This window comes from Stenella coeruleoalba (assembly GCF_951394435.1).
Source record: "Stenella coeruleoalba genome assembly, chromosome: 2".
NCBI lineage: Eukaryota > Metazoa > Chordata > Mammalia > Artiodactyla > Delphinidae > Stenella > Stenella coeruleoalba.
In genome coordinates, this window is record NC_137147.1 from 109683024 (window position 1) to 109695741 (window position 12718).

At 44.3% G+C, this 12718-nt stretch overlaps 1 protein-coding gene across 1 annotated transcript in view; it reads left to right on the forward strand.

The window, feature by feature from the left end:
* CRTC3 (CREB regulated transcription coactivator 3) overlaps positions 1–12718 on the forward strand; it is a 99977-nt gene that overhangs the window by 53280 nt on the left and 33979 nt on the right. Inside the window, exon 3 of the mRNA XM_079910122.1 lies at positions 6897–7016. Within this exon, the coding sequence (XP_079766248.1) occupies positions 6897–7016 (120 nt within the window). The remainder of the gene's footprint in view (positions 1–6896; positions 7017–12718) is intronic.

Sequence of the window (12718 nt, forward strand, 5' to 3'; positions counted from 1 at the left end):
GCTGGAGGTCCTGTAGAGCAAATTAGTGAGTGCGAGGGTGACCTCAGAGCCAAGCATTAGCACACCACGTCTAGCAGTGCCTTTATGATCTGTTAAACTTCTACCCAGTCTCCTGTTCCACCTCTAGCTCTACTGGGGAGGAGGGAAACAGATGGGAGCTCAAATATATAGAGTAATTTAGACAGACACCATGTAGCATTTTAATTCTATAGGAGGAAGCATGGGAAGGTCAATAAATAGCCTTGGGACTTGTAGCTAACCTTTATAAAATATTGTTGGACACTTACCCCAAATGAGACTGTTGGATCCAATATAAAAGATAAGTATGCTGTTTATACTGCAGGATAGCCAGATACCCTAGCAGGGCTCTTACCCTTTAATTGAATCTTGGGTCGTCAGTAGATTTATGAGAACATAATAAAATTTTGTCTGGAACATTTCTGGAAAAATATTTTTTATTTTTTCTGTATATGTCAGCAAAAATCCACTTACAATCTCAAAAATAACTGATTTTGTGTGGGTGACTGAGCAAAGGAGGCAAAATGGTGAGGTGAAGAGAACCCTGAAGGAGACTCAGAATCCTGAGTTCAAGTTGCCAGGCTGTGTGACGGTGAGAAAAAATCACTTCATCTCTCTGGGTCCTGGTTTCTCATCTGTAGAAGGAAAGCACAGAGCTGGATTCCATTATGGTCAGCAGTCCTTTTTCTTATCACTCTGATAAGCCAGCAGCCCTGTTCCCTTGTGTTGCTCATCCCCACCTTATTTTCACCTGCTCTGGGCTGAAAAGCCAGGTGGTCCAGTTTATTAGGCTCAGGTAAGGTGTAATGGAGAACCTGAGGGGCTCCCTTCCAAGTGCTCTCCTGGAGGGTTCTGTTTTTGTTGCTTAGAGACTCTCTTTGCTTCCTGGTTTGCTGCTGAGATGGGTGAAGTTGTCACATAAATGACCCCTGGTTCAGGCTAGCACATTGTCCTCATACCGTAAAATAACGGTATCATCACATCCAGTGCAACTCCTGTCAGTATGTGTTTCTAGTATTGACAGTGGTATTCCAGAATAATATCTGTTGCTCTGACAGGATTTTTTTTTTCTTGCGCTTTAGTTATCATAATGTCTACAAATGATGCTACTGAGAGTTGTCTTATGTGGAATTGTTTCTGTTTGAGATAGTGATCGGGCATCCCCTTGTAAAGATACTGAGGTTATGGTATTCTGGATCAAGACTTTTCAGAGGAACCATTAATATGCTTAATCTCTGTCTTCTCAAATGTTTTAAATATATTTTTAAAAACTCAGTAGAACTTCTTACAGTGCAGGAATGTACTTGGCCATCCTACTAACATTTAGAAATCTATATTTCACTTGAGAGAAGTTGCAAATTACATTGCTCCTTTTTTTAATAACATCGTATAGAAATACAGCTGTAAGTAAGAATTGATTTTGCTGCAAGAAACAAGTGTGGCTTGGTCATTCACATATAAAGAATATGCTATAGCATATATACCTTTAATAATGACAGTCTCCTTGAGTTGGCAATAAGCAACTCTCCAATTCTCAAACTTCAGCTCATTCCATGACTAAACATGGGCTTAGTAGTAGGAATCTGCTTGTGGTTTGTTAGTCATGTAAGATCTGGGGTTTCTAATTAGCCACAAACTTAATGATCTGCCAGTGATGCGGTACGTCTGCTAAAAGAATCAATGCAAATGTAGGTCACATTGATAGATCGATAGTGTCTAATTAGAGGAAGTAATCTTCCTCCCAGGAAAGGTAAGGAAATCCAGCTGCCACGTTCAGCCATTCACCCCAGGCTGCAGCTTTCACAGGTGATGTGAGGTGACTGCATATGGTGCTGCATGTAAAGACACCTGCGTGAGGTCTCGGTCCTTGGGGGGAGTGCTCTGGGAGTGTGGTCCTGTCTGCCGTTGCCCTGCAAATCCACAACGCTGCTTCTTTTGGAGGATTCACGTGTCCTGTTTCATCTCGGAAAGAGTTCCGCTATCAGCATTAGCCATGTCGCCCCCGCCCTATCAGCCACCCTAATACCTGGAAACCTGAACCAGTTTGCCATCCACGTAGAGGTATTTTCAGAAGCAATCAGGAGCATGCAATTCTGCAAAGCGGGGAGAGCCTGAAACGGGGACTCTCTGCAAGTGGACATTCAATTCCCAGAAGTACCTTGAACCGCTTTGAATTCGCCTCCTCCCCCCAAAGCCCAGCCACAGAAACTAAGTAAGAATTGCCTATGGCTAGCTACTTGCCAACTCAGGAAGCACCTGTACCCTCCCGCCCCGGCCTCATTGTCCTTCACTGTTGAGGTCCGTGGAACCTTGGTGTTTGGTCTGTGCTCCACCTAGTCTACCCTCTCTCAGATTTGGGGACCTAAGCCCAGAATCCACCTTTCCCCTGCCTTGGGTTACCACTCGGTCATTCCTCTCCATGCTCAGGCCCTGGCAGTTCAGTCACAATGTGAAACAGAATTCTCTGGCCACCCCTTCACTGCTCAGTTTCCTACTGAGAGCCTCCTGGTGCTAACCCTCACCCCTGCATTACCTCAGGCAGTCAGCGAGGATACTGCCACTCCCCATGTGCGGTTCCCATCCGCTTTCTAGTGCCTGGGGCCCTGCAGTAAGACCAACGCTGGCCCGGGACTTGAAGCGGTTATTGGACCTCCCATCCCTATGTATTTCAGAATAAAAACTGTTAAGCCATCCAGAACAAACAAACAAACAAAAAGATAAGAAAATCCAGCTAAATTCTGATTTTTCCCACACTGAATACTTTGAATGTTATTGGACAGTCTCTCAAATAGAGTCTTCCTCTTCTGTGTTGTCCTTTTCTTGCTTGTATCCTAAGAATGTGCTCGGTCTACCTATGGGTAGTCCAGCACCGGATCCCAGATATCAGTGTGGAGGAGCTTTTGTATACGGGTGTGCAGGAGTCCTGTCTTCTCTACTTAGTGTCTGGGTCCCACGTTTTCAGATCGGGTGGTGCTTGTCAGAACCTGAGCCTGAGGCCCTCCTTAAAACATGTAGGCACCAATTTGCAGGCTCTTTTGACTTTACACTTCCCTCGTTGCTCTTCGTGAAAAGCAGGACTCTCCATCTCACTGCAGTCTCTCTGCCATCACTGCCGTATCAGTCAGCTTTGCTACAGTACCAACCAATTCAAAAACTCTGGGACTTTAGCAAACCTTTGTTTTTCACTCATATTCCCTGCTGTGCTCTCCTCCCTGTATCTTCCCCTTCTGCAACTGAGGTTGAAGCAGCATCCGCTCTTTGGGACATGGCATTCTCATGGCAGAAGGAAGGGTGTGAGAGTTTCTGTTTGGACAAGATGTATATCACGTGTGCTCATGATCCATTGATTAAAGCAAGTCACAAGGCCCTGCCAACATTCTTTTTAGGCATTCATCCCAGATTGCAGCTTTCAGAGGTGACATGGCATGGGCAGCAGATGGGTGTGGGAGGCTCAGAATGCTAGAGGATGCCCCTAACGATGATGTCACTCCTGCTGTCCACAGAAGGGCTCTGCAGGGTGGCCTCACCTTTAACAAGATGCTCTCCAGTGTCCCACCACCTGGATATCCATCCTCCTTCTGGTGCCCAGTGTATTGGCCTGCTTGACCTTCCCTAATAGAATACCACAGACTGGGTGGCTTCAACAACAGAAATTTATTTTTTCATAGTTCTGGAGGCTGCAAAGTTCAAAATCAAGGTGTTGGTAGTTTGGTTTCTATTGAGGACTCTCTTCCTGGCTTGCAGATGGCTGCCTTCTTGCTTTGTCCTCACATGGCCTTTCATCTGTGTGCGTGTCCTCCTGGTGTCTCTTCCTCTTCTTAAAAGGACACCAGTCCTAAAAAAAAAAAAAAAGAAGAAGACACCAGTCCTATGGATTAGATCCTACCTTATGACCTCATTTAAGCTTAATTACTTCCTTAAAGACCCCATCTCCAAATACAGTCACATTGGGGATTAGGGCTTTAATGCACAAATTCTGGGGGACACAATTCAGTCTGTAACACCCAGTTTCCTTGGGATAAGGCAGCTTTCACACACATAATCTAATTTCGTTTTCTCAACAAGCCTGTGAGGAAGTTATCAGATGATCATTTCCACTTTACAGATAAGGAAGACTAACGAAGTAACTTGTTAGTAAGTGGAAGATTCTGGACTGAGACTGTTTTCTTTGATTCCAAACCACAAGTTCTTTGAACTGTATAATGGAGTTTTGGCGTTATGAATGTTGGAAATGAAATACTGTATGCTTATTGAATTAATAACTGTAAGGATTACATAATATATGGAAGATTGTTTACAAAATGTTAAGTATGGAAAATAGATCACAAAAATAAATGTGCTATGGGTACCACCATGTAAAAACTATGGATAAAACTTGAAAAGGAACAGAAAAAATGAAGTACTTGACCTTCAAGGTGGTAGGGTTTTATTTCTTTTCTGTATTAAAGTTAGCTTAAGAAATACATTTTTAAATAACAGAATTTTAGCTCTTATCAAGGACGAGATTGGAAGTTGGTGGGAACAGGAGAACTGTGTGTCTGTTTGTCCCTAGCTTTTTGGGATCCAGAGACTTAGGCCAACTACCAAACACCATAGTGTTTAACAGACTCCTTCACTGTGAAACCTCGTCCAGTTCCAGCTTCCTGGGCTGAACTGCTCTAATTCATTTGATGGGCAAGACCCTGTGAGTTGAGAGGGCTAAAGTCAAATATAGTGTGGAAGAAGATCAGCTACTACAGGGGCAGAGAGTTGAACTTGTGCCACGGTGAGGAAGAGAAGAAAATTTCAAATGTGGCCAGAGACTTCCCCCTCCACACACACACACACACTGAGTCCGAGTAATAATAGAGGATCTGGGCCAGCAGGGGTTAAGGCAAAACAGGCAAGTGTAAATAGAAAATGTATGTGTAGTAGGAAGATCAGAAGACATTCCAAGAGCTTTCTGCTTTTTGGATCCCCCCCCCCTTTATTTTTAATTTTATTATTTTGGCCACGCCGTGCGGCATGCGGGATCTCAGTTCCCCTGCAGTGGAAGCACAGAGTCTTAACCACTGCACCGCCGGGGAAGTCCCCTTGGATCCCCTTCTAAAGACCCTCGGTGCCCCTTCTGTAGGCTGGCCTCTGGGAGCTCAGTCTGGCAGTAGTTGTGCTCTACGACTCCTAGAGGAAAATGTTATTTTCAAGTACAGTTAACGTTCGTGTGATTTTATTACCAGAGAGTCCTCCCTTTTCTTTTATCCTGGAACAAAGTAATCTGTCTCTTAAAAATTATGTCTGCTGTGTAAGCAGGTCCTGATAAAGTGTGCCTTGGGTATTCATCCTCTTGATTAACAAAGGTGTTTCAACTTATCACTCCCTAGATTAGTGTGCTGTCTTGTCTGAGATCAACATCCATCTTACCTATCACAATGGATGTTTTTCTTCCAGTACCAGAGGTTGTTCCTCAGTAAGATCTCTTTATTTTAGGAGTTAATAGATTTGGATTGTAAAACTAGAGAACTGAGACAGGCTGGGACCTGGGACCCTTTGCTGACAGAACTGTTCAACTAAACTAGTCCAGACATTTTATCAGTCCACTCGGGAGAAATAGGAGTCATTCCCAAATCCGATATAAGAAAATCTGTGTGTTTATAACAAAGAAAAATTAGCGACCAATTCTTAACTAAAAGAAGCTCCCCCAGAAAGACATACTCCGTCAAAGGATTCCTTTCATAGTAAGCTAGGTATTTGACATATGATTCAATTTACATAAAAGAAAATCTGTTTTCATGTATTTCACAAACATCTCTGGCATAATATTGTATACACATTGCCCCATTATGTGAGGTAGAATGGTCCAGCCTAGGATTTGGTTTTTGCTTGTGACCACCTAGAGGGGTGAGATAAAGAGGATGGGAGGGAGACGTAAGAGGAAGGGGATATGGGGATATACGTATGCATATAGCTGATTCACTTTGTAATACAGCAGAAACTAACACAGCACTGTAAAGCAATTATACTCCAACAAAGATGTTAAAAAAAAAAAAAGGTTGCCTTTTATCATGCCAAACTCAAAAATGTTAAGAATGTCACCCAAGCCTCCATTAATAAAAGATTTTGTATTTATTGACCATGGATTTATCTTGAATCTGTTTGTATTTTCATTTGTGCCATTTGGGGTATAAATGAGTTGATAATGAGCTGTGTGTTTCCCACTTGTATTCAGGTAGTATTCTTTTTTCTCGCCTTGACTCAGGGGTCACAAACTCAGATGTCTAACATAAGAAGTCATTTGAGTGGTCCGGTGTCCCACCTGCAGAGAGCAGCTACTCTCAATTTCAGTCCCCATTGCCAAGTGGGAATTTGGGACCAGTGTGGCCAAGATGTTCAGATTTTTCACTAGAAGCCCCAAACCTGAATTTTTAAACATTGTCGAGTCAATCAAAAATATAAAAAGACACCGTATAGAGCAAGTAGTCCCCAGTCCCCAGGAGGCATCCCATTTTATTTCTGGATGCCACATCTATGTTTCTGCACACTGCACGCTGTAGGTACTCAATTCGTTTCTGTCTTAAGTATACCTCTTTTACATTTCATGCTTATCTCCTAATTCCTGGGATTTGATGTATGAGTCCATAGTCTCCAAATTGTGACAACTTTTAATATATCATTCTTTCAGCTTTCATCTTCACACACTAAAGACTATTTTAAATTATTCTGTAATGATGTAGAAACAGCTCCATGTGCTGCATTTTATTTACCTTGACTCAAGGCACAGTCATAGACACCAGTAAAATTATAAAGTCAGCCTTGTCATCTGTTGTTGTGATCAGTTGGTGTTCTTGAGGGTGAGTGGCAATGTCACGGTCACAAGCCAACTCTCTTCCTTCTCTCCACAGCCGGCGTTCCACCCAGCTGACAGCGTGCGCGGAACCCGCCACCATGGGCTGGTGGAGAGGCCGTCCCGGACCCGCTTCCACCCCCTCCACCGACGGTCTGGGGACAAGCCAGGACGACAAATATCCTTTTTCATTGTCTGAGGAGAGGATAAGTTTTGAAAGGTTTTCAGGATGTATCTTCCCTGTCATTCCCCTTTGGCCTCAAAATCTTCATTTTATCTGATGAACAGAGGCAAGAAAAATAAGTGAGTTGGAAACCAGAAACATCTCCGCAGGTAAAAATTGGAAGGATCATTGTAGATGTTTACTTTATGAAAGTGCCAATAAAGTTCAGTTTAATGAAGTAACTGAACATAAACAACATGTAATTCAGCCCCACTGCAAGGCCTTCTCAGCATTTTCTTCAGAAATCAGCAGTCAGAATTAAACGTGACTTTGAATCAGGTTAGATAGATTTAATCTGTCCAGCCAAAACAGACAGATAGGTGATTTGTTTTTATTTCTGTTGACCCACTGACCTGCTGCTAGAACTTACAGAAGAAATTTTGTATGATTTTCTATTTATGGAGTTTCAAACTCAATAGATGACAACTAAAATATAAAGCTGGTATTTAGGAAAATCTTACGTAGTGATATTCACTCACACCAAATCCTATGCTATTAAGTAGGAAGAAAGAAAAGGAGATTGTGAATTCATCTGACAATTTTATTTTTGAGGCCAGAGTGGGGTGTGCTGCTCGGGGTCCAGCATTGTGCTCAGGGCTTTTGGAAACAGACCTGAGCTGGATTTTGTGGGAGGAGGGCCTGCGTTCTCACTTCACTCTTCTCACCCGCAGGGGTGGAGGAAGACGAGAAAGGCGGGGTAAGTCTTACTGCAGAGCTGGATTCCTGGCAGTGATGGTAGAGTTCGCTTCACCAGCCTAGAAACCAGGAAGTGGGGGGAGGACGCTTATGTTTACTGAGCACCTACCCATGCCAGACACTGTGCTGGGCAGTTCATATGTCATTTAGTCCTCAATACTTACTGAGCAGTTTACTTTTTTTAACCCCCATTTTCCAATGAGGAAACTGAGTGTCAGAGTAACTTGCACAAAATTCCACTGCTGAGGTTGGAGGGGCCCAGATTCAGCCCAGGTCAAGCTGACCCCCCAGCCTGAGCCCCTCCCTCGCTACAGCACTCAGTGGTCCCCAGGACCACACTCAAGAGAGACCCCCTGGGAGGAGTTGCGGGGGGGTGGGGGTGGGAGTGGGGGTCACACAGAGGAAACCACTGCTTCTCTTGCCCTTGGGCTTCTTGCAGTTTTCTGTCAATGTGAGGCGAGGTAATGACCCCAATGAATGTTTACTTCTCCTCTCTTCCACCCCCGGGGACACACCACATTTGGTCCACTGAGATACCTTGACTTCTAATTTTGTGTATCATGTGACCATTATCTGGGAAAATGAAGTTGATAACTGATTTTTCCAATTTCTTTCTGGGAGGCGAGAATTCTACCATTTAACCACCAATACCCCTCAAATTCCTTTCTGGAATGTGTAGTAACTTTTACATAGAATGCAAAAGGAAAGGAGAATTCAGGCAGTACTTCAGCTAATTCACATGTGTGCGGGTGGAGTAGTACCTGGAACCATTGTCTAAATTGCTTGGAATTTTCAAGTAAAAGAGTGTTTCTTGATGTAACTAACATTATATCTTTTTCTAATTTCTCAATTCCCTCTTTCCCTTGTAGGTGTTCTCTCTAAATATTATAATACATATAGATATATTTATAGCTATTTCAAATCCTTTTTGCAGCAAGTATAGTCTAAATATATGCATATACTCACAGCTTTTTAAACTAGAGGACTGTCTAGAAGAGGAGGAGATTGAAGAAAAGCAACGGAGAAAAATGTTCATTCACTTAACAGTTAGTGTTAGGCACCATTTAGACACTATAGATATCATGGGAAACATAACGTAGTCCCTGCCCTCAAGTTGCTTGTAGTTCAGTGGGAGAGGCAGCTGGCCAAGCGAACGGTGTCAGCACAGTGTGGTGAGCTGCAGGTGATGCAGCTTAGAGGCTGTGCAAGCTCAGAGTAGCACAGCCTGCACCAGTCTTGGGGAGATGGAGAAGGCATCCCAGAGGAAAATCTGAGGCTTGAAGTACAGGTAACAAGTGAGGGGATAGCATGTTTATTTATTTAACAGGTATTCACAGAGCCCCTTCTCTGTACAAGGTACTGTTCTAAGCACTGGGGACTCAGAGGTGTATGAGACAGACGTGTCCCTGCCTACTTGAGTTTACAGTCCTGTGGGAGATGACAGACAACAAACAGGTAAAAAAAAAAAAAAGAAAAAATTATTAAAGGAAAATAACTTCAGGTGGTTGTGATATGCAGGGAGGAAGACAGCCGGGAGGAGATGTTTCAGGCGGAGCGAACAGCTTGTGCAAAGTGCCGGAGGGAAGACTTAGCTGTGTGTTCAGGTGACTCTGTCTCTTTTCAGGTAATAAGTCATAGGTTAGAACTTGACTGTGTATACGGGTCAACTCATGAGAGCAGCAGCAAAGCAGATCAACTCCTAAGGGCAGGAGAAGCAAGAACCAAATAAATATACAGATGAATTAAAGTTGTTCATCAGACAGTGCAAGTCTGATTCACCAACCATGAGATGTCTCTCTGAAGCACCTAACGGGTGTCCTGGGACTGACATCTGCTGACTCAAAAGAATTCTTTAGCGTAGGCCTGCCCATGAATAAACAGCGAGTCTCTTTTGAAGAATCAAGGGACCTTGAGCTCCTAGTAAAATATAAAAGTGGGATGATTTTATGTCGAAGATATGAATATATTCAGGAGAAGATGGGGAAGAAGGCTGCAATTCCACCTTTCCTTTCCTGGCCTGCATTCATTTGATTTTGCAATAATTTGCTTAAAATGGTTGCCTTTCTCACCGATCTGTTACTTCCTTAATGAAGTTTTATTATTCGGAAGTATTAACACCGGTTTGAATCTTTGCTAGAACAAAGAGAAGAAATGTATTCAGAATTTTCTTCTTCCAGCTGCTTCTTGGCTTGGTGTTATTTTAGAACGCGCACACTGACTAAGAGAAGGGTTCAGTCCTATGATCTCAAATGAACATTGTTAACAGTGTGGGCACCACAAGCAGTGGAGATCTGGCACAAGGGCATTCCTCCCGTGGTGGGCAGTGGGCGGCCACCATAGCAGGGAAGGCTGGCACAGTGGGCTCTGGGCTCTGCTGTTGGCATGGGGGCCGCCACAAGCAGAGACCAGGGCACTGCCCACCTGAGATCTGGCCCAGGGCTGTACTCAGGGCAGCAGAGAGGCACTGCCTGGTCCCCAGCTGGGGGCCTGGGCCTGAGAACTCGGAGGAGAGGCTCTCCTACCTTCCTGCAGCTGCTCGTGTCTTCAGCAGCCCTTCTCACTCCTCAAAGGCAGCAAACATGTATCCCAAACACCATCCTGTTGAATTTCTGAGCTATTAACATAAATTTACAGCAAATATAATATTATCTCAGACCTGTGGATAATACATTGAAGAAAAGGGGGACACACCTAAGAATCATAAGAAACCCCTTCCTCTAAAAGAGATGTGTTTTTAGGAAGAAAGAAAAACAAATGTTTAGAAATTTTCTGATTTATATTCCCAACAAGGTTTGAGAGTATATTGTGTCCAGAAAACTAGGGTGAACAGTCACGAAGAGATGCCTTAAGACCCGCCAAAGTTAGGAATGGCTTTCCTCTTTGGAATAGGCCTTGCTTTGATTCTTTTCATACAATGAGATGAAAATTTTAGGATGTCAGTTTATAGAACACTGTTTCTTTGAAATGCACTGCCTATTATATTTGAGAAATGTCAGGTTCTCTGTATCTTCTTGAAGCTTCACAGTTTATATTAGGGGTCTGAGAAGCCTGGCAGTTAAGAAACTTCTTGTCTTTAATCCAGGGTTTCCAAAACTTAGTTGATCACAAAATCCAGTTTTTACCTACCACCCATTAAGGATTTCCATCTCGGAGGATAAGGAAATGCTAGTTTTTAGAATTTTAAGAGGAAAATAGTCAGACTTCAAAATCCCACATGCCGCCTGTTTGTCACTCGCGTGCTGAGGTAAACAGGAGGACATTTTCATACACACAGGGACTCAAAAAAGATCTCACTCATGTACCTCCCTTCATGTTTGACTTTTAGATGTATTCTGGCAGGACATAGTTGGAGGTAAAAGGACAAGAGGAAGTTGAGCGATGGTGAAGACATGGTTGAGAAATTAGGAAGGAACCAAATTGTGGTCAGTTTTATATGTTAAATCTGACCCTGGCACTTGTCTTGGTGGGTGGGTTCTATTAACCCACCAGACCTGGAGTTCACTTACCCCACCAGCTGCATGGACCATCATGAACCTGCCCCACAAACTCTGTGCCTGGAGGAACACGGAGTTGCAGGGGGCAGGGGAGAACATGGTCGCCCCTAGGCTGCTCAAGAAGGCAGTTCCTGAGCCCTGCCCCGGGTGCCCTTACCTCATGGGAACAGGAAGCCAAAAGAAGAACCCGGCTGTGCTCACCAGCCACGAGCAGGCAGCACAAGAAAGAGACAGGGTCGGACTTGTTTGGAGCTTCTGAGGCTCAGTGACCCCACCCATGGGGAAATGGGCCAGCAGGTGTCCTGTCATATCAACAGAAGGGCTACTCCCCTTCCTCTGGGAAAGAGTGCGTGAGAACTTTCCCTCTGACCCTCCCCGAGCTGAGAAGGAGCAGGAGCCCCCTTGTCGATGGACTGAGGCAGGAACACGAGGGGAAGGATTCTCCGCTACAGAACTGCAGGGACTTGGGGAGAGAGAGCAGCCCGAGATGACTGGCATTTCCACCTGGAGCACCTGGGTGGATGGCACCCTCCATTACATACGATGGACTCCTAACAAGACGAGCAGGCGAGACGCAAGATGATGAGTGGGGTTTTAGGTAGAATTTGAGGTACTTTTGGTGGAGAAGCTGAGTAGGCAGTTGGAAATTTGAGCCTGAAGTTCATGAGAACTGTTGGGAGCTGGAGGTATGGATTTATGAGTTACTGGACTGTGGATGATGGATGGAGCCAGAGGCATGGGTGGGACCGACCAAGGTGAGCATGGAAGGCAGGACACTCTTCCCAAAGTGGCTGTGCCCGGAGTCCCCAGCCTCTCGCCCTGCTCCCACTCTACATGGCACGCATGATACTGAGACCCTTCTCCCCATCCTGTCCTTTTGAGAGCAATGTAAGCAGATGTGGGCTGAGAGGCTGTGAGGCCACAGAAACTCTGGACCATCAGGGTTGAAGGCAGAAGAGGAGGAGCCAGCAGAGGAGTGCACAGGGGGATAAATAAAAAGGCCCATTATAATGTGGGATTGTTTGTTTTTGGATTTTTTTTTTTTAATTTGGACCATTTTTAAAGTCTTCATGGAATTTGCTACAATACTGCCTCCATTCCATGCCTTGGCTCCTTGGCCGGGAGGCATGTGGGATCCCGGCTCCCCAGCCAGGGATCGAACCTGCACCCCCTGCGCCAGAAGGCAAAGTCTCAACCATGGGACCGCCAGGGAAGTCCCTGTGGGACTGTTTTTTGACTTAGGCTTAACTAACGTAGTGCTGGGTGAGGAGCTGATCTGGCTTGTTAAAAACCCTGTCACCTCTGCTGCTGTTCTGTTTGTTTGCTGGCAGCTAGCAAGCACTCTAGAAATGTTTGTTGAATTAAATGGTAAATTCAAGTTTACAAATAAGGGTATTTTGTCTGTCTTTAGGATGTTCTTTAGGACATATTAGTGTTGTAGAGTAATTAAAGCCACCTGAACAAAAT